Source organism: Cephus cinctus, unplaced genomic scaffold (genome assembly GCF_000341935.2).
Source record: "Cephus cinctus unplaced genomic scaffold, Ccin1 Ccin1_scaffold0401, whole genome shotgun sequence".
NCBI classification, from domain to species: Eukaryota; Metazoa; Arthropoda; class Insecta; order Hymenoptera; family Cephidae; genus Cephus; species Cephus cinctus.
Genome location: NW_014333085.1, coordinates 550,010 through 569,757, shown reverse-complemented (window position 1 = coordinate 569,757; position 19,748 = coordinate 550,010). Strand labels below are relative to the sequence as shown.

The following is a 19,748-nucleotide window of genomic DNA, read 5'->3' as shown; positions in this document are numbered from 1 at the left end:
GTGTAGACCGTTGGAAGAATTCCCTATGCATTCTTCTGCATTCACGATTCAACATTTTTTCAGTGCAACTGGCGACGTACGTTATTGTTGATTCGTAACTGTAAATTATTAGTAAAAATTCTGCATGCTTTATCTTGATACTATTAATACTATATTAATTGTACGTTTTTCTATAAATAGAAAATAAAATATACATGTAACTTGCGGTGCATGTATCTGACAAAGGGTTCGTGTAAGAATGCCCCCTTTTTTCTACAAAATATGAGTACTGCCAGTTATACCACCTCAATTTAAAGTATAACACGTAATTGTAACATTTAGCAACAATATTGATTTTTTTTTTAAATCATCAGTGTCCTGTGAGCAGGTTACTCAATTTTTCGATATAAAGGTTTTAAAGCTTGGCAATGCGATTAGATTTTAATTTTCCGTAAGTAATGTATATATATGGGATGACGAATATACTCGAAGGACAGTCATTCCACTGTTTATGCAGGTATATGAATCTAGTAGAATTTTCAAAAATTTTAGGAATTTTAACTAAGTGCTTGCCTGCAATCCGTGTTGAGTGAAGTGCAAGGTGTCGCTAGGGGCGCAAGCGAAAATCTCAAAAATGGTATGAGGGCCTCGTAGCGGCGTTAGAATGAAATAAAACGGAGCCGTGACAAAAATTTCATTTAGCAAAGCGCATCAGTGATAAACGTTTTAGGTGTAACGAGTTGAGCGTATATTTTTTTGTAAGCGTTGAAGCCGCTCGATTAGATACTCTGCGCTAGACATTACGCAGTCTCGAATCTCAGCTGTAAAAAATCTGATTTTATTAGGGAAATATTTTCAGAGCACCCGTTGCTCCGTTGATTTTCTGAAGAAGGTAGGGAGGGTCTCGTCGTTGATTTATGTTAATCACGCGTTTCGGGTCTACATCTGACATCGTCCTCTTCATAGCGTATTCGCAGTCGTATTCCTTATTAAAATGCGTATTGATTATTGGTTGAAAAATAGCCGCCTGTGCTTTTCTAAAATCTAGCAACCATTTGGCCTTGCCCCCTCTGGAACGTCGCGGTGATAGTCTCCGGTCAGCTGTTTTCTGTACGTCTCGATTATGTCACGTTTCTCGCAGTTTTCCTAGTGACGTTAACGATTCTCTTAAAAACAGGTGAGCAATCAGATCGGGAAAGTGGCAAAGCGTTGGGATGCATTGATGAACCTAACCTCACTCTTGTCTAACGTCGCGACGGAGGAGAGAGAGCAAGCTAGCCGCTACGAGACTAGCTACATCACGGACCAGCTCAGCTCCTTCAATTTATCCAGTGGTCCGCATCTCAATTATTTGGTGAGGCATATGTACTTTCAGCTTGGAAGAAATCATTTATGATCATTACATCTGCTTTGAGTGTTTGCATTACCTTCCTTGTTTTTTCCTAGAGGGGTGACAGATAGTCTGTGATTGTGTACCACTGTATATTCTTTGTTTCTTCGATAAACGATACATCAAAAGTCTACCAATTATAATTATCTTAAAATTTTATAAAACACTGTCACATTTTTTGGTACCAGTTTATGTGAATTACTATGCAACACAAAAATAGTAGGGATTTGTTTACAACTGTATATTATACAGAATCTAATGGAATCTTCTGCACTACTTATTTAAATAACTTCACGGTTAATTGGCTCTGGTGTTTTCGCTGTAATATTACAGACAAGCAAAATTGTTAGTAAGTATTGCAATGCAGTCACTGTTACGTGCAAAAGAATTATATCTTCATGTTCTCTTTTGTTGATATTAGACGGCCTGGGAGGAGGAACCCCAGCAAGCACAAGGATCTCACACAGTTTCTACTGCAGAACCTAGAAGACTCGGCGATAGTGAACGTGAACAGGGACCAGAGCAGGTACCGCTCGTTGTAGGGGGAGGGATGCCTCGCAGTAAGCGGAGAGCGCCCTCCAGCACAAACCATCACCATCATCATCATTCTTCTACTGATATGTCACCTAGTGCCCATGAGGAAGGCATGCCTAGGCATCCTTCGAAACGACTAAGACACACATCTAGGTGAGCCAATACACCACTTACAGTTATTTATTGCTGATTAGGAGACTTGCTTGTCTTAACGGATAAACAGTTGTAAAAAGTCCGTTAGACATTCTGTAAGATAACTCCAAAACACTGCATATAATTTATCTACTGTCAATGATAAGTAATAATTGTTAAATGAATAATTATTTTACATCACTGCTGAATGACTGAATCATAAACATATCGGTTGATCACAGTGATAAAATATGACAGTACATATGATTTTGAACCAACTAATACTACAATTGCAACACAATTAATGACAGTTACCCCTTATCATGATTTGTTTAGATAACAGATAATTTTAGTAGATAATGGACTGTAATTATCTAATAGAAACCAGATTAGATAAGATTGCACAAGCAGCAAGGTGAAAGTATTATAAGGCTTCCATTAAGTCAGCTGATTCTGCCATTTTTGTTAGTTTGGTGTTCAATTCTTATATTTGTCAGTAAGCGAAGCATCATTCATAAACTACCTCAACGTTTGGATAATGTGCAATTGCGTCCAGCACCAGTGACTCCTAGTAACTTAAGACAATTAATAATTCCGACTAATGAAAAAAATGAAGGCACTAATGTAATTATATTTCTCGGTTTGATATTCACATAATTCTCCAAAGCTACCATTTTCTAATATATTCAGTATTAACGTCAGTTATCAGTTCCTCTCGTTGTTGTCCAAAGTCTCATATTATGCTACATTTGTGTACAATATGTTTTATTGCTCTTGAATCATTCTGTTGCTTCTAATTCATACCAGAATCTGTGACAGATTGAAACATTCATTGAAGCTGTCCATTAATAAATCCAATTGGAATCCAACATATCAGAAGATACTTATATTACATCACAAAGATTACGCTCCATTGCTAATACAATACTTATCAATAGAGAAAACATAGTTTATCTTCTGAGATACTTCTCGTTCTACACAGTGATTATAAAAGTGATATGTGCAATGAATTTGGCAAATTTCAATAATCTACTGTGATTGCTGTGACACACAAGCTTTTCTGCAAGCCTAAGAAGATCGTGTAGTGTAATTGATCTTGCAAAAGCTCATACTAGTCTTGTCCAGTCCACAAACCAGCTTTAAGTTATCACAAGTGGTCCAATGTGTCGTCCAGTATTTAAAAATCTTATAGTGAACGCCTTGCAAGATACAAAAGGAAACAAAAACAAATGTTAACATATCAGTTTTTGGTTTTCAGTGAGTGCCAATTTTTTTGACTGACATTGTATAATCAGACTGTGGTGTATGAACTATTAGTTGACAGTATTTATATTCTTTATTGTATATTTATCTCTGTGTCCTACAAAACATTATTACGCATTGATACAATTTTTAGACTGAGTTAATTATTTTGCATTTCTGCATTTATCCCAGAGAAGAAGGATTGACGCGTGAACCTATTGTGAATTTATTGGTAGCCTTGACAACAGCCAGGTATTCATATCCAGCCATTCCTCCTTTAGCTGCACCTACATACGTTTTAACACGTAGACGCAGAGCGACGCCAATTCAAAAATAGACTGTCCACAGTTCTACTAGTCTGTCCTTCCCTGCCGTACGAGTTGGTCCAAATTTCAGTGGCTCTCGACTGCTCTCGTCGTCAATCGTTTATTGGTCATCATCACAGTCAAGGAGTAATCAAGCCATAAATTATCGATATTTGTGATCTAAAATTGAAACAGCTCTCACACTTTATTTGAATGTTCTCAACCGTATCTCTACTTAACGTTTAACTTGTTTTATTTAATCATTGTTGATTCAAGATGTGCGTCTGTTTTAATTGTCATTTCATTTTGATAACTGCGTCTTACAATTAAGATAGTCATTGTCCTCGGTGAGATTTAGATAAAAAAGAAACGTAGGTTACTCCACGCTGTAACCAATCCGTTTCAAATGATTTTGAAGAATTGTTCATTACTGTCCTTACTAACAGAAGGATGAAAATCATCAGATATATCTTCTCCGTGTATCTTTTATGGAAATAGTTTCTTATATTTTTTTTTTACGAAAGAATTCACTCTTGGCTTCGTTTTAAACGACATCGTATTTACATTATCTGGAACTTCATGAGTAATCAGTTGGCTGGTTGGAATTTTTCATCTGATTTAATTGCGACTAAGAGATCCTCTTACACCTACGAAATTATTGCACCACACGTACCTTAAAAATCTGTGGGTTTGACCTAGTGTGTTAGTTACTGTGTCAGTGACATAGAAAGGCGGTGTATCATTCTGAGAGTTCGTGAGCTTAAAAGAGCATCGTATCGGGGTGCAAGAATATAACGTAACAATCAGCTTGTGTGGTGTCACTTGGATTCGACGTTACGGAACTGTTAATAATAATTTTATCGATCAAACTGTAATACGCAAAGTGCGTTGAAAAAAAATATCCCAAACGAACTGTTGGCGTTGTGACAGTGTATGGATGTCGAGAGGTTTGTAGATAACGGATTAATTAGTAATTTTAATGAAGTAATTACTTATACACTGTATGCGAGGAACGAACGTTATAGTGTCGAAGAAAAATATTTATAATGCGGTCATACAGTGTGATACCGTCTTTTGCACGCATTTCGATATTTTGGTAATTCTATAAATAACGTCGCCATGGCACGTGGGGAATTCGGCTATGTCTGCATTTTCCAGAGAGTCCAGGAGACACTGTGACTCGGTGCGCGTCTGCACACCTAATCAGTGTAACGACCGCTTCCTTGATTCGTACTAGTTCTATTTATATAATAAATAGGAAAAAGTTATCGACACCTATTCACTGTGTTCGCGCTTCGAGTAAAAGATTCTTTTAATTGCGCAGTAGCTTCAACAATGCTCTGGTAAATGGGTTATATTCGTTAACGTCATTCTAGTCGTTTACTTACTCTGGCTTTTGTTATAGATACTCAGTACAATTTAATGCACTGTCTTTGCTCAAATTTATGTGCCTCGTGTAATTGTGCGAGACAGATATACTTATTTTCTGCGTTATCTCGACTTGGCTGACTGACATTTTTAAAGAGTTTAATTTTATCCTCTTGCAATGGTTCGCTCATTTCAACGATGCTCAGGATACCATATTATTTAGTTCTTGATACTTATAGAAAATTGTATGCTGCTCGTAATGTAAATAGTTAACTGATCTCTGTACTGTCCTTGTTTCTTTTCAGCGCGAGGCGATACACAAAAACGGAAGATGTCTCCAGTGTATCATCCTTTTCACAGAAGAGATGCGTCGCGTGGTTTAGGGAGTACACAACGCCGGATGATCCAGACACACTTGGACCTGAGGGAATGGAGAAATTTTGCGAGGATATTGGCGTAGAGCCAGAAAATGTGGTGATGCTCGTTCTCGCGTACAAAATGAATGCCCGTCAAATGGGCTTTTTTACACTGAACGAATGGCTGAAGGGTCTCTCTGAGCTTCAATGCGATTCCATCACAAAAGTACAACAAAAGCTCGAATACCTAAGAAACCTGTTAAACGACCCACATACGTTCAAGGGGATCTACAGATACGCTTATGACTTTGCTAGAGTGAGTGAATGTTACTTAACGCGTGATACAGAGTACCAATAAGATCAATTAATGAATAGAGACGGCTTACACGTTAATGGGGGAAACTCGTACACTGTGACATTCTTATTTTTTTCCTAGGATAAAGATCAACGCAGTATGGACATGGAAACGGCGCGAGTGATGCTACAGTTATTGTTAGGAAAGCATTGGCCGCTGTTCGCGCAGTTTGCACAGTTCCTAGACCAGTCGAAGTACAAAGTGATCAATAAAGATCAGTGGTGCAACATTTTGGAGTTTTCGCGCACGATCAATCACGATCTGTCCAATTACGACTTAGACGGAGCATGTAAGTGCAGTCGATTATACACTCGTCAGTCCCACTTGGTCTGTCATTATGATTCCTTCAGAATGCAGGGCCTCTCGTTGTTGGATACCATACATTTATTTTCTTGTCGCATTATTAATTCTCTGACTACTCTAATCGATGAGGCTGAATATGAAATAAAAATTGTGATATCACCTCTTTGTTGAGGAATACGTGAATCATATACAACGTGACTATTGTTTTTGTTTAGGTTATCTAACATTGTGTCATTATTGATTGTAGGGCCGGTAATGCTCGACGAATTCGTTGAGTGGCTGAAAGTGCAACGAGGTGAAGGATCGTCCTCGGCAGAAGCACGGGGTAGCTGAAACAACCGATCAAAACTAAACTCACTTTATTAAGAAGTTCTCCCCCTCTCTTCCTCCTGTTATCTATCGCCTATCCAATAATCCAAACCTAATCCTTATTATCCTTGAACATCGTCAATCTTTTTTGTTCTTCGATCTCTTCTCTATGCCTACACGTCCCCTCGAAATACATTAATCTGTTAATTAATTAAATTACTTTTGATTCAGAACTTCAATTTACGCCGTTTTAGTTATCGTTAGTTTTAATAGTGTTATATCCTTTTGTTCTCTCTCTCTCTCTCTTCCCGAGACGACGTAGCTTACCGGACGTTGCTTGTCCTAGTTAATTTTACCGTGTGTTCTGCAATTGACTGTGCTTAGAGAGACTTCGACGGGTATAAATAGAGGCCGAACCTTTTCTCATTATTATATGTAATTGTCATTTTTGGCATTTGTCGGTATACCAAGAAGCGACGAGCTATTAAGAGGGATCGTTAATTTATTTCTTGCGATTAATCATGGACAATGCTACATGAGTCGATACAACAGACAACTTTGGTATTGCAGTTGTTACGGGATGGATGAGTATCGTGCGACACGTAAGGATGTCCTTATACTTTGTTTTTACTTCTGCTCTCGCCCTGTTTTTTGAATTTTGCGAGAAATACAAAAAAAAAGACTGCCTTTATTCAGAGCTTCAAGTATATTTTTGCTTATGCAAGTTTATCTCCTATATCCGCACGATAATACTTAGATCCATTTCGGAGAATCATATTGATTCGATGATTCTAATAGAGACCTACAATGATGCATGCAGTCATCTCTAATCTTCTGGAGGAAGATTTTTTATCTTCCATCCTTAAGTTTTTTATTTCTCATTCATTTATCGAATTGTCATTGTCGACTTCTCTTGAGATGATGCTGGTGACACTTGATCGTCTCTTAATTAATACCCACGTCTCTTTGCTTCTCGCGATTACAAAGTAAACAAATTCTATGCACAGTCATGTATAAGATTTGCTGGTGATAATCGAAGAATGTAAATCAATTTAATTATTCGTTTTACGTAAAACATAATAGACCAGTGGGCCTCGTGCAAGCGAGCTTTGCAAGCTCGCAATTTTGCTAATCAGCAATTGTTGTTTTAATATTGGCTGAAACTCTTTAAGGATCAATAGAAGAGGCCCGGACAAAAGAAAATTGTGGTTTCGTACTAGTTCAATTAAATAAATTAATTTCTTTGTTTCAATGTTAGTTTACTTATTCCGTCACTCGCACTTCTTCGAGATCGTATTTCGCGTTAGATATTTTTAATTCCGATTAATTGATACTTTAATTTTGCAATATCTTTTCACCCGATTAAGAAACCGATAATTGTCGTCGCTTATTCATTAGCTAATTGATCGAAGCTATTTTTTCTGTCATTTTTCCAAGGGTGCGTTCACAAATCTTACTCACTTACTACTACAAATCTTTATTATGAAGAGGATAGAATGATCCTGGATTCCGCTCTAGAGAGGATTCTGAACGTACCACTTCAGGGTGTTCAGCTAAGTGACTGTCAACGTGACAGTACGTTATCGGCGCCGTTATCAATATTTATTGTTATGTATTGTATGGCAATCGATGCAATGAAATAAGCGAATACAATTTTATCGTATATCCTCGAACGTATGAGTAATTACATTTTTTTTTTTTTTTCAAATTACTATAATTATACCAGCAAATCATCGAGTCATTTGAACTTAAGTTTCCGCCATACTCGAAACCCTTCAGGATCCCCTATGCCTGTGACCCCTTTCCTCCCTACTCCAGTCATGTTATAAGTTCGTCTCGAAAATAATTGAATTTTTGTTCGTCCAACACTCAGGAGTATCCTTGCGCACATAGATAATATTTTTTATGAAGGAAAAGAAAAAAGGAAAGAATGAAAGAGAAAAGCGCAAAGTTTGGCGCGTTCTTTCGTCAGCTTTTATTTTCGAGGCAATTTTGTAAATTTCTGAACAGATAGCAGTAGGCAATATTATTATCATAGGCAATCGAAATTGTAATTGTACCGTAAACGTTATAACGTAGAGGGCTCTACAACTTTTTCGATGTAACATTTCCAAAATGAATTACTCGATAATCATTACAATTAAAATAATTAAACTCTTGGCTCGGTAATCAAAAGTTTGTAATTATTACACAGTGCGTACTGTCATTGCCTGCTGGTACCTTTTCAACGATAACGTGGAGTAATAGAAAGTTTAAGTGAAGAATGACATGTAAGTAATTGTCAAACGATTCTCAGCGTGTTTAGGTAATATAACTAATAATAATATTAATGATAATGAAATAATAATAATAATAATAGTAACAACAAATAATAATAACAATAATTGTAAATTGTACGTAGGCTGAAATATTTTGAATAGACCCAAAATCCCCTTAAATATAAGATTAAGAGGCTAAATGTAGGATAAATGAAGAAGTTGCAACGGCAACTGACTGAATTCGCAAACGTAATTATGTGCTCAATTCTCATTGTTAATAAGACTGTGCGCAAAGTTATCGCAACGGCATATTCGACAGACGTTATCACGTTCCAGGATATTTTTAGTTTTTGAAACCGAGTGAAACTTGGTCATAACCAGGAAGTATCGATGATTCTTCAAGAGAGTACGGTGGAAATTTGTAAAGGGCTAATAAATTTTCCTGATGATAATTTATGTTTCTTAAAAACATTTAATCATTTGAATTAATGCATTACCATGTATTTACATTCATTGATTATTGTACGAAATGTACGAGTCTTTATTTACAATAACGATCGGCTTTCATCTTGCTTCTTCTGTCTAACAAGGCTTCGTGTAGAGAACCTTCGACCTTCGCCTTTTCTAATTGCGTACGATCATCTTTGTTTACGCGTAATTTTTTATCTTGAAATTTTTGGAATTTACGTCTGCCAATACAAGGAAATAAAATATTAATTGTGAGTTGCAGAATCAGCGTTTTCGCGTAATACGATCATGGGAATACATACACATAATTTACTTCAACATCTGCTAGCGAGCCTTGCTCTTCTGTTGGAACATCCTTTGCGGAGTCGTCAATTCTTTGTGTCATAGTTCGTACACATAGAAATTCAGATGGTCCTGCTGTTTTACTCTGACAAACCACATCGTCTTCATCAGTTACAGAAATAAAACAGCCAGTGTTACCTAAGATTGCCAGTTTGCCATCCTGGGAGAAGAAAATGAGACATAACAGTTTAAAATATACACTGCAGTTGTAAAGAATATGATAGATGATTGAACTGGATGAATCATTAATACCTGAAAAATTGGTTCCCACTGTTCCATTGCACCAACCGCATCGCTTCTGCCTACTACTACTCCTTTCTTGTCTACTCCAAGATACTTTCCATACCCAGACTTCAATGCAATCTTCGTTTCACCAACAGGAAATGCTGTAAGAATTTCTTCTGGAGACGGACCATCCCCTTCATTATGAGGTGCACCAAGAGTGAAAAGTCCATTATCAAGAGCTTTCATGTAAGTTTGCTTCCCAAATTCTATGGTTACTGTTCCCGTCATTTCAGATACGTTTTTAGCTTTCCACCATCCCCCTAAAAAAAATAAATGATTCAGAAAACAAAGCTGTCAATAAAGTGAGGTAAAATTCAATAATTACACACAAATTACAATTACTTGCATTTTAACAGAGAATTACAAACTAGATAGAAATACTAACCATGAAGTAAAGCATCATTATCTTTATTATTGGCACTTTCGTCATCTTTTCCTTGTTTCTTATGTTTACGTTTCTTAGACCTTAAAAGAAAAACATTCCAAATCAATATATTCAATGCAGTATTACACAACAGTGAAGGAATTACATACTTCTTTTTATCACCTTTTAACACCAGTTTTCCAGTGCGAACTTTTTCGTATTCAGACATACTGAACTTTTATAAATACACTGCCAAAAGATCAAAAATTCCACTTCGAAACCAAATTGAATTATACAGATGATGCCCCTGCTCTGGGTGTTGCCAGATCTTGCCAGATCGCGGGATTTTTCTGGCGCACGCTCAAGTAGAGTTGAGTCATAGATATAACATTAGTTTCCACCGTGCTGAGGTTAAACAGAGTGGAGTTAACCAATCACGTATAGGAGTTATATGGAATTGACCGATGATGAAGCTGCCTAACTCTAAACTCTGCACGGTAGAAACTAAGCATAGAAATATAGGGATGTAGCAGAAACTGATATTATGGGCTGGCTCAAGAACTAGTGGAAATTTCTATTCGAGAGAATCTCTTATATATTTTGTGACATAAGGTATAGGTAAGCTCATGCGCAATTATGCGAATACTACATATGTGGGAAATGTTTATCCGTATACTAGCTGGCAACACTTCGCTATAGCTAAGGACTGTTTAGGACTGTAATTTGCCGTGACAGAACGTAGTTGTTGCTATATGAATAGCTACAACACAATGTGGATCTATTAAGTTACGAAAGTGAAAAACAAGGTTTATTTATTTATTAGAACGACTGTAGTAATAGCTCAAGCAAGAAAATAAAAAAAAAGAGATTCAGAGCTTTGTGCCAAGTTAAAAGTCAGACGGCCGGAGGCGTCAAAGGGCCTAGGCACCAGCTGATTCTAACAATACATATTCGATTAAGGACTTTGCAGACTCTTTTCAATATTTTATGTTTTTGTGAAAGGTAACTAATGTCAATTATTTTTACATTGGTAATAGAGGTATCAAGTGAAATTGTAGTTATACTGTAGTCCAGTAGTTCGGTTATCCTAAGTATTAACAATTAATTTGACGTAATAATCTTTCTTATGACCTGTTAATTAATCATGTAATTCATAAGTGATTGATTAGAATACTGCCTTAAGTTGTTAGTATATTTTATGTCATTGTAGAGTTTCTTTCTTTTATAATTGAAGTACATTTTCATATGCGATATGTATCATATTTTACCAGGATAGCACAACACAGGGATGCAGCCAATACAGTGTGCTGCATTAGGAGATAAAGCTGTGGGTAAAACATGCTTGCTACTTAGATACGCTTATGATGATTTGCCATCGGAGTATGATTCTACTGGATTTGACTGTTACGATGGAATTGTGAAACATAATGAAGAGCTATACCTCGTTAGCTTGCATGACGTAACAGGTAAGAATTACTATAGATTATTAACATAAGAATATAAGGATATAACTTAAATAACATAAGCTAAACAAAGTATGTATTGTGAAATGAAAAATGTTTTATAGGTGATGAAAATTATCAGACACTGCTACCTTGGACTTATGCAGAAGTTGACGTAGTCCTCTTATGTTTTTCTGTTGTAACACCATCATCCTTTCAAAACGTTAAACAAAAAGTAAGATACTAATTCTTTGAGTTTTATTACCATCAAAAATATTCAACCCATAAATACATTGCATAGTACAAATTACATGTTAAGTCATCATGAAGGAATAAACTTCTGCAAAAACCATTTACTAGCAAATTAAAATTATCATACTGAAACTATCTTGTAATAGATATATTTTTGTATTATTAGTGGCTGCCACACATACAGAATAATTGTCCAAAGACACCATTCTTACTGGTTGGGACAAAAATTGATTTACGGAATGACTCCAACATGCTCGAGACGCTGGCGGAAAACAATGAAAAGCCAATCACAACAGAACAAGGCAAGGAACTTGCGCAAGAGATTAAAGCTGTTAAATACGTCGAATGTAGTGCTGTGACGCGGGTAAGTTTCAATATTTTTTACTTTTCTTATGTTATACAATATCACCTACATTTGCATTTACAGGAAGGCCTGTGGAACGTTTTCAATGAAGCATTTCTAACAGCTCTAGGTTCACAATAACATGTGAAGAGGACAAAATATGACATTCTGTAGCGGGCTATTCGTCTTTTTATCTTATCTTAAAATAATTAGCTCGCTGCGTCCAATTTTGCAAGTTTCCTTATTCAAGTCAAATAGTGATATGCATATTTATAGGCGGCTAAATGAGTAGTCGTAGACATTCTACGGTCAAGTCATTTACAAAATTTCTCATATTATCACTTTTTCACCTTTATGTGGAAAACTAATTTTGTATTAGGTCCCTCCATGGAGATTTCTGGAACTACAACGGTTCTTAATTATCAGCGTGTGGCAGAAATATTAGAATTTAACTAAAAAATTTTTAGAAAAATGCATTTTCGCTACAAATAATTTTTCTAGTTTCAATCTTCCAATGGTGGCGTCTTTCTTTTTTTATTAGAAACCGTATACAGCTGTCGGGTTTCTCAAACCATGGGCCACTACCACTGGAAGGTTAAGGAATTCCGCCAGACGTTGTCCTTAAGATACTGTTTTAGTTCCGAACAATTCGATTAGGCGGCGTAAAATATATTTTGTATGAAACCAGCGGTTCAATTTTAGATTCTTAATCAATTTTTATAAATTTCTTTTTTTATAAATGTTGCCGTTGGTGCAATTAAAAATTGTCGAATCATTGACTGTAGAAAAATTCAATGTTATGTATAACTTGATGTACCTGGGATCGTATTCTTGAATCTCGACATAGATGTGTCTAATTGTGACACCTGCCAATATACAAACGTCGAGACGATAGGGCAAAACGTGTAGCGCATGATGCCAGCATAAAAAATTAAATGAACGCAACTCTCAATAAGCGTTTACTCGCGATATTTACTTATATTTATTTATTACAATGATACTACCTTATGACAAATAACATTAAAACATTATTGTCATACAAAGTCAATGCAATGTCATTATTAGTTTGTAGAGATGTGAATATTTCTTTACTATTAATTTAATCAGATGAATTGAATGTCCATTATCAATTATGAAAATTTGGATACCAGTATCAAGAGTCCACCTGTTATGACTCGATAATGAAAGAATAAGATCATGCTTTTTGAGATAGTCAAAATATATTTTCAAATATAACTAATATCTCCTAAGGTGCAAATATAAGACCTCGCAATTTTTAAGGTTTATATTTACTTAAGCTAGACCGTAAAGTTGCGCCAATTTTTAGTGCAGGACGTAGGATACCTAGTAATGTAACTTAGTTAATGCTCAGGGAATAATAATAATTTCATTTGCAATAACTTTACGAAATATTCTTCCTCTTCCCTTAACCTTTCAAAACGAAAGAGATATTCAGGCATACTATGGGCAGAGATGAGTAGGGAGATTGCCAATGAGCCAATTTTCATGGTCCAAGTCAGAGATGAGTAGGGAGGCAGTGCCCGGACTCGGAACGCTCATTCTTCCTCGAGCCGGTCTCCTATACTGGTTTCTTGGAAACATCCCTCTCATAAATTTCCAACCTTCTTCTTTTTCTATATTTATTTCTTTATCCTTCATTCTTTACTTTCTCACTCATCTCTTTCCTCATTTGTTCTCCACTTTTATAACTCTATTCCTTACTTTTCTACTTTTTGACTTCTTTATTTCTACCTTCATTTCTGATTTCTCGTTTCACTCTGTTCCCTCTCACTTTCCAGTGTGCTTGTCTTGCCTGTTCTATTCCTTTGGTCGGGTCGAGCATATTAATTCATGTAGTCATATAAGAGTAGTCATCCGGTTAGTGCAGCTAGCTTAAGACCATGGTGTCGGGGGTTGCCCTTCCGCCTCATCCGCTGAGCTTGCTTCGTGGTTGGTGGCCCAAGTTGTGGCCGCGACAGGACCTTATGGGTCTCCCGACGGGGGCCAAGTGCCCAAGGGTCAACGACATGTTGGAGCGTTTTTAGCAAAGCGAACAAATTAGACTAAATACGCGAGAGCTAGACACCTGGTTAGATTCACTATACGAAAGACCATGGCCGTAGATACCCTAAGGGGACTCATGGCCCCCGTCGGGAGACCCATAAGGTCCTGTTGCGGCCACAACTTGGGCCACCAACCACTGAGCAAGCTCAGCGGATGAGGCGGAAGGGCAACCCCCGACACCATGGTCTTAAGCTAGCTGCACTAACCGGATGACTACTCTTATATGACTACATGAATTAATATGCTCGACCCGACCAAAGGAATAGAACAGGCAAGACAAGCACACTGGAAAGTGAGAGGGAACAGAGTGAAACGAGAAATCAGAAATGAAGGTAGAAATAAAGAAGTCAAAAAGTAGAAAAGTAAGGAATAGATTTATAAAAGTAGAGAAGAAATGAGAAAAGAGATAAATAAGAAAGTGAAGAATGGAAGATAAGGAAATAAAGAATTAAAGAAGAATTAAATATGGAAGTAGAAGAAGGTTGGAAATGGATATAGAAATAAAGAAGTGAGAATACGATAATAAGAAAAAAATGATATAAATGAAAATAAGAGAGAAATGAATATAGAAATGAAGAAGTGAAGAAGTAGAAAAGTAAGGAATAGAGTTATAAAAGTGGAGAAGAAATGAGGAAAAAGATAAATAAGAAAGTGAAGAATGAAAGTTAAAGAAATAAGGAATTAATGAAGAAACAAATATAGAAAACGAAGAAGGTTGGAAATTTATGAGAGGGATGTTTCCAAGAGACCAGTATAGGAGACCGGCTCCAGGAAGAATGAGCGCTCCGAGTCCGGGCGCTGCCTTCAGCACTCCCCCCACTCTCCGGCTCCCCCACTCGCCGAGTCCTGCCTGCACATAATTTTGGGCAATTTCCAATATTTCTAAATACTCTTGGCCAGGATTTCTGATTTTTAAGTGTTAATATCTAACTTTATTGATTTAAAACGCGAAATTTTACGAACTAATACGTGAGACTGGTTCCAGGGCTCTCCGCTCAGGTGGCACGTCGATGCCGAAATAAAGCTTGGACTATGGAAATCGGGTCACTGACAATCTCCCTACTCATCTCTCCTATGGGTACTGGAGTGGGAAAATCATCGTAAAAGAGCTTCATACCAAAAAGAGAAATAGTCCAAAGCATTAAAAATATTGTAAACGGGTATAAAATTAAAATAATAAAATTTCTCAGTGATAACGGAATAATTTATTATCCGTTCAGCGAAGGTCACTTTAATATAGTAGAATTTAATAAAAAATTATTAAGAGAAATGAGAAATCACAGTTTACACATTTTTAATGGATATCAAGGTAAAGAATATTTTTCTAGTAAATATTTTATTTATCAACAACTACAAAATACACAGTACATAATCATATAATCAGACTACGATCATAACTGGGCTAAGCGGCAAAGTAAAAAATTAAAATCAAAAGTAATATTAAAAAATTGAGCGTCTAACGAAAGAAATATCTCGTAGAAGTAAGAGCCAACCTGTATCAGTCTGTGGTCGACTTTTTTTTGGACTTTTCTCAGAATTACGAGTGGATCTGTGCTATGAGGTCGCATATAAAAATCTGCGAGAAAATCATGTCTTTCTGATAGAAAGAAAACCCACAATGGATTCCTCACACGAATCATACGGAAATATCGCAGAATTCATTTATCGCTACGCTTTGATAACATTGATAATATATTGGGTATTTTATACAATAAATAATTGACTAGAAATAAATATATAGATTCGTAAATAAATACACATATATTACATGTACTTTTCCTTTTCTTCGTCTTCTTTTTTCTTCATTCACTTTACTTGCCCCCTCCCCTCCTCTCGTCTTTTGAATTCTTCATGAAAAATTCGCTTCCTTTTGGATTTTGCTATCGATTAGGAACAATTTACATATGAAATCTAGGCTATTACACAACTGTAGCTAAATGTGTTTTGGTCTTACGCCATTGAGAATCCGGCGTAACCATACGCTTAATACTTTGACTGTCGCTGCCACATTTAAATAATCTTATTATCTAGGATCATCGATTTTTCGTTAAATCTTACAAGACGTCCTTTTCTCTTTCTTTTTGAAATTTCGCTACACACGACACAGCATAAGACATGGAGCGTTGCACAATATTAAAAAAAAAAAACATTTTAGAAACAATAATGAAGTAAATTAATTTTGTCAGGAGTGCTTGAAATTTAAAATTTTTCAAGTAATAAATTTTTCAGTAAATAATATCTAAATTGATTATACAAAAACTTGTTAAAATATAAATTTTCATTAAATGCACGTTGTATAAAAATATTATATTTTTTTCAACCACGTCGTGTGCAACTTCAACTGTGAATCTTATTTGTTGTTCCTCGTCTTTCCTTATTCTCTTCTTCGGGCAGTGTCATCATTTCAATGGCGTCCTAGAAAATAATATTTGGCCTTGCAGCTTAGCATACTCTTTTTCCCGTACAAAAATGCCTAAAGAGATAATCTCGTTATTTTGATTAATTGAACATTATATAAAAATAAACAAAAAATCCTGCGTTCTCTCCTGCGATACGAGTGAAGATTTATGTCGAATTAAAATAATAATAAAGTACCTATATAATGACTAGAGTTACAAATTTAATACGATTTGCATAGGTCTAAATGAATAACAACGTTCTAAATAATGCGAGAAAATTAATTCAATTAAATTTATGACGTTGAAACGAATTCATTTGCAAAAAAAGTAATTCCATTATTATATACCACACAATCATGCCTGTAGATTAATAATTGGCGTGCGAATGAAATCACCAATACCCATTCGTATAACATTTCATCGAGTCGTAACGAATGAGATTCCCCTTGTTATTGATACGCCATTATCACTACTCGATAAAATCAATAAGAACGCATCGTTATTCATCCTCACAATTATCCATACACGTCTTGAAGAAAGGATCATATTGATAACGAATTGACCTTAACCTAAAATGCGATTACGACATATCATTTCCAAGTACTCTGTTATCGGCCTTAAAATTAATTTGATTTAGCTTAATTATAATTATAAGACTTAGAAGTTTCACGGTAGAAGTGTTTCTTTACATAATACATACGTAATACATTGCACCGAAAATGCCCGAAATAATAAATCACATCACCTTGCAATAAATCTCAAAGCAAAACTCAAGCCAGGGTGAATCGATTCTGAGTTATCCATTGAGTCTATTAAATGAATCTAGATTATCAGCAGAACGTATCTTTGATTAAGCTCGTGAGAGCCAATCGCAGCTCGATTTATGTTGGTTTCATTACCGTTTCATCTTTGACCCGAGTTCATTGGCTTTCAGTCTGAGTTTACTTTACTGCACCGACTGTGTTCCCGATAGAGAAGAAACTTTGAACGTTTTCCATTCAGTAATCAGTACCGTTGGGAGCTTCTTAAATTCGGAATAACCTAGTCTCACCGAACGAAATATCCGGAATGCGATTATATTCGCGTGATGCGAAAAGTTTAGAGAGATCATAAATGCCCCTTTTGACATCTCCATGTAATAGTGATTGGTCGATCGTCCAATAATCGTTAATTTTCGCAACTTTTAGACTATGACTCCTGGTTTATTCGACTGGTTATCTGTTATAGTTCAAGCTGTGACTTTGTTGTCCACGTACTCCTCATCTTCGTCGGCAAACTTAAACCCATCCTCACCCTCGCCAATGAGGTCGTAAAAGGATCCTTTAGGTTCTTCCTTCATATCGACTTCCACTCCGTAATCAGGACTTTGAATTTCCTTTTGCGCGATGACGTCCTTTCTGGCTTCCTTTGATTTATGCACCTTCGCTGGAGAAGCTAGTCTACCCCTTGGGAATTCTTTCAATGGAATATTTACAGGATTCACGATTTTTTGACTGTCGCAAATAGTATTTAGCTCGGTGATATCCTTATACCTGCGTTGAACATTGGGTGTCTTTGGCTTAGATGATATGGCGTCATCTTTCCTCTCACAGAAGTCGCGGTCCAAATCGCGAGATTCTTGGTGTTTGGTATCCTTTCGTATCTTGGAACTCTTAGACCTAGCTTCGTTACCTTCAAGAGCACGACTCCTGGACATTTCCTCGGAGATCCTGGTAGTTCCACTAAGGACTGGACTATTTTTTAAATGACTATCGGTATCGTTCTCTAGACGGCTTCTGACGTTTGCAGCCGTCCTGGTGGAACAGTCTGATTCGTCAGATTGTTTACCACTATTTGGATTCGAATTGGAATGCTTCCGACTTTTACTAGCTGTTACTGACAGTGGTGAACCACCAGGGGTCCTTGAACGATCATGATTATCATCTCGATGCCTATTTCTTGATACACCTGATGTTTTCGATCTCTCGTGTTCCTCTTGTAAACGATTCCTGGTCGTTTTGGGGGTGAATTTTGATTCTGATTTTTCCTTTGACTCCGACCTGTCGCCATCTTCTACAAGACGATTAGGTATTATGTCTATCTGTACTCCAGGATCTTCCTGAGCTTGTCGAGCTAAAGATTCCTCGCTCACTCTAACACGAGATTCCTCCAACAATCTGTGAATTGGAAGCAACCCCTCACTTAGTCTAGCTCGATATTCTGTAATGATCTCATCATGAAGACGGCTCTCGCCAGGATCCAATCTCCTAGGAAGAATTTCGTCCTCTGCACGGCGAGTACCATCAGGTCCCACAGTGCGATCCTCGCCTCTTGACTTCACCAGCATATACTCTGCGGCTGTCAACGCAGCACCTTCTGTATCTAATTTCACCCTGGATCCCAGTTCGCTTCTTCTATCAGGAATTTCTTCATAATAATGATCCTCCTCGATGGCTCCAAGGATTTCAGAATCTCCAGGGTCCAGTGGAGGTATCCAGACGAGGAAGGCAGGATCCATTCCTAGATAAGATCCTGGTGCTGCACCGGCATTTACCACATTGTAATCATAATAATCCAACTCCAGGTCCATGTCCGGATTGGCTAAGCTGAATTCGGACCCTGGTCCCTGAAGAAGTCTCTCCCGGTTACGACGATCCTTCGACTCCTTCCCGCATCGCAACGTTGAGATGTTCGAGGACGTACTAGCGGGTGAGAATCCCTGTACAAATTTAATCAAAACATTCCTCAATAACAATTCTACCCAACACCTCCAAATGTCGTTTCATTTGGTCGCTCGAGATTAGAAATGAATTAATTATTTCTTGCGCGACACGACTTTAACAAATATAACGACCTTCGGCCTCGAACGAGCAGTTCTTCTGCTTTGAATTCTGCTTATTATAACGCGCGGCAAATCAGTGTATTTTTTTAAAAAGCAAGGCGGTATAGTGGAGCGGGTACCTTGGCCTGCAGAAGGGTAGATGATTTGGGGTGAGGGACTCTTACGTTATTCACGCTGGTCGAAGCGCTCGTTACGCTGTAACGTCTGCTGCCTTCCGAAGTTGATGTTTCCTCTGATACGGGGCTTATAGGACCGACCGTACGAAGCCTGTAACACGGATATCACTATAAGACAAAAGTCACTGGAAATCTAGTAGAATAAAATTACTACAGTGAAATAGCTAGCTGTTAAATATATCTGAAGAACGTTTATACAGTATCGACTTTCTATTATACAGAACTAGTCGAGCAACCAATATATATATATATATATATATA

General features: G+C 36.9%; 4 protein-coding genes across 25 annotated transcripts in view; 2 read left to right on the top strand and 2 right to left on the bottom strand.

The window, feature by feature from the left end:
* The first annotated feature begins 10 nt into the window (after positions 1-10).
* Positions 11-7,525, top strand: LOC107267369 (DCN1-like protein 4). 9 transcript variants are annotated; one of them, XM_025084743.1, is made up of 6 exons: positions 11-76; positions 1,157-1,333; positions 1,791-2,056; positions 5,256-5,622; positions 5,743-5,950; positions 6,212-7,525. In XM_025084743.1, exons 1-6 carry the CDS (start codon positions 26-28, stop codon positions 6,295-6,297), a joined length of 1,155 nt encoding a protein of 384 aa, XP_024940511.1. In that variant the 5' UTR covers positions 11-25; the 3' UTR covers positions 6,298-7,525. The 9 variants fall into 9 exon arrangements, with proteins under 9 accessions (XP_024940511.1, XP_024940512.1, XP_015594465.1 ...); XM_025084744.1 differs by lacking the exon at positions 11-76 and adding an exon at positions 599-616; XM_015738979.2 differs by lacking the exon at positions 11-76 and adding an exon at positions 636-871.
* Positions 7,526-8,983: 1,458 nt separating this feature from the next.
* On the bottom strand, positions 8,984-10,509 carry LOC107267372 (protein FRG1 homolog). The gene is made up of 5 exons (XM_015738987.2): positions 10,161-10,509; positions 10,012-10,091; positions 9,594-9,886; positions 9,302-9,501; positions 8,984-9,220 (listed from the first exon to the last, which is right to left on the bottom strand). The coding sequence occupies exons 1-5, from the start codon at positions 10,217-10,219 to the stop codon at positions 9,073-9,075; spliced, it is 780 nt and encodes a 259-aa protein (XP_015594473.1). The 5' UTR covers positions 10,220-10,509; the 3' UTR covers positions 8,984-9,072.
* LOC107267374 (cdc42 homolog) lies at positions 10,471-15,736 on the top strand. 3 transcript variants are annotated; one of them, XM_025084746.1, is made up of 5 exons: positions 10,471-10,608; positions 11,262-11,456; positions 11,558-11,667; positions 11,851-12,048; positions 15,077-15,736. In XM_025084746.1, exons 2-5 carry the CDS (start codon positions 11,279-11,281, stop codon positions 15,140-15,142), a joined length of 552 nt encoding a protein of 183 aa, XP_024940514.1. In that variant the 5' UTR covers positions 10,471-10,608; positions 11,262-11,278; the 3' UTR covers positions 15,143-15,736. The 3 variants fall into 3 exon arrangements, with proteins under 3 accessions (XP_024940514.1, XP_024940513.1, XP_015594475.1); XM_025084745.1 differs by lacking the exon at positions 10,471-10,608 and adding an exon at positions 10,624-10,992 and having other exon boundaries at positions 15,077-15,734; XM_015738989.2 differs by lacking the exons at positions 10,471-10,608; positions 15,077-15,736 and adding exons at positions 10,627-10,992; positions 12,112-13,427.
* LOC107267440 overlaps positions 15,409-19,748 on the bottom strand; it is a 60,582-nt gene continuing 56,242 nt past the window's right edge. For 10 of the 12 annotated variants that reach the window (XM_015739168.2, XM_015739167.2, XM_015739173.2 and 7 more), the window contains 2 exons: positions 19,431-19,578; positions 15,409-19,188 (listed from right to left, as the gene is read on the bottom strand). In XM_015739168.2, the coding sequence (XP_015594654.1) occupies positions 17,719-19,188; positions 19,431-19,578 (1,618 nt within the window). In that variant the 3' untranslated portion in view covers positions 15,409-17,718. The remainder of the gene's footprint in view (positions 19,189-19,430; positions 19,579-19,748) is intronic. The other 2 variants (XM_015739175.2, XM_015739174.2) reach the window with 1 other exon arrangement.

Coding starts and splice junctions, on each gene's coding strand:
- LOC107267374 (XM_025084746.1), top strand. CDS start 11,279: ATGCAGCCAATACAGTGTGCTGCATTAGGAGATAAAGCTGTGGGTAAA. Junction 11,668..11,850: donor TTCAAAACGTTAAACAAAAA/GTAAGATACTAA, acceptor TTGTATTATTAG/TGGCTGCCACACATACAGAA. Junction 12,049..15,076: donor AATGTAGTGCTGTGACGCGG/GTAAGTTTCAAT, acceptor GACTGGTTCCAG/GGCTCTCCGCTCAGGTGGCA.
- LOC107267372 (XM_015738987.2), bottom strand. CDS start 10,219: ATGTCTGAATACGAAAAAGTTCGCACTGGAAAACTGGTGTTAAAAGGT. Junction 10,092..10,160: donor TTAAAAGGTGATAAAAAGAA/GTATGTAATTCC, acceptor TTTTCTTTTAAG/GTCTAAGAAACGTAAACATA. Junction 9,887..10,011: donor TAATGATGCTTTACTTCATG/GTTAGTATTTCT, acceptor TATTTTTTTTAG/GGGGATGGTGGAAAGCTAAA.
- LOC107267369 (XM_025084743.1), top strand. CDS start 26: ATGCATTCTTCTGCATTCACGATTCAACATTTTTTCAGTGCAACTGGC. Junction 1,334..1,790: donor GTCCGCATCTCAATTATTTG/GTGAGGCATATG, acceptor TGTTGATATTAG/ACGGCCTGGGAGGAGGAACC. Junction 5,623..5,742: donor ACGCTTATGACTTTGCTAGA/GTGAGTGAATGT, acceptor TTTTTTTCCTAG/GATAAAGATCAACGCAGTAT.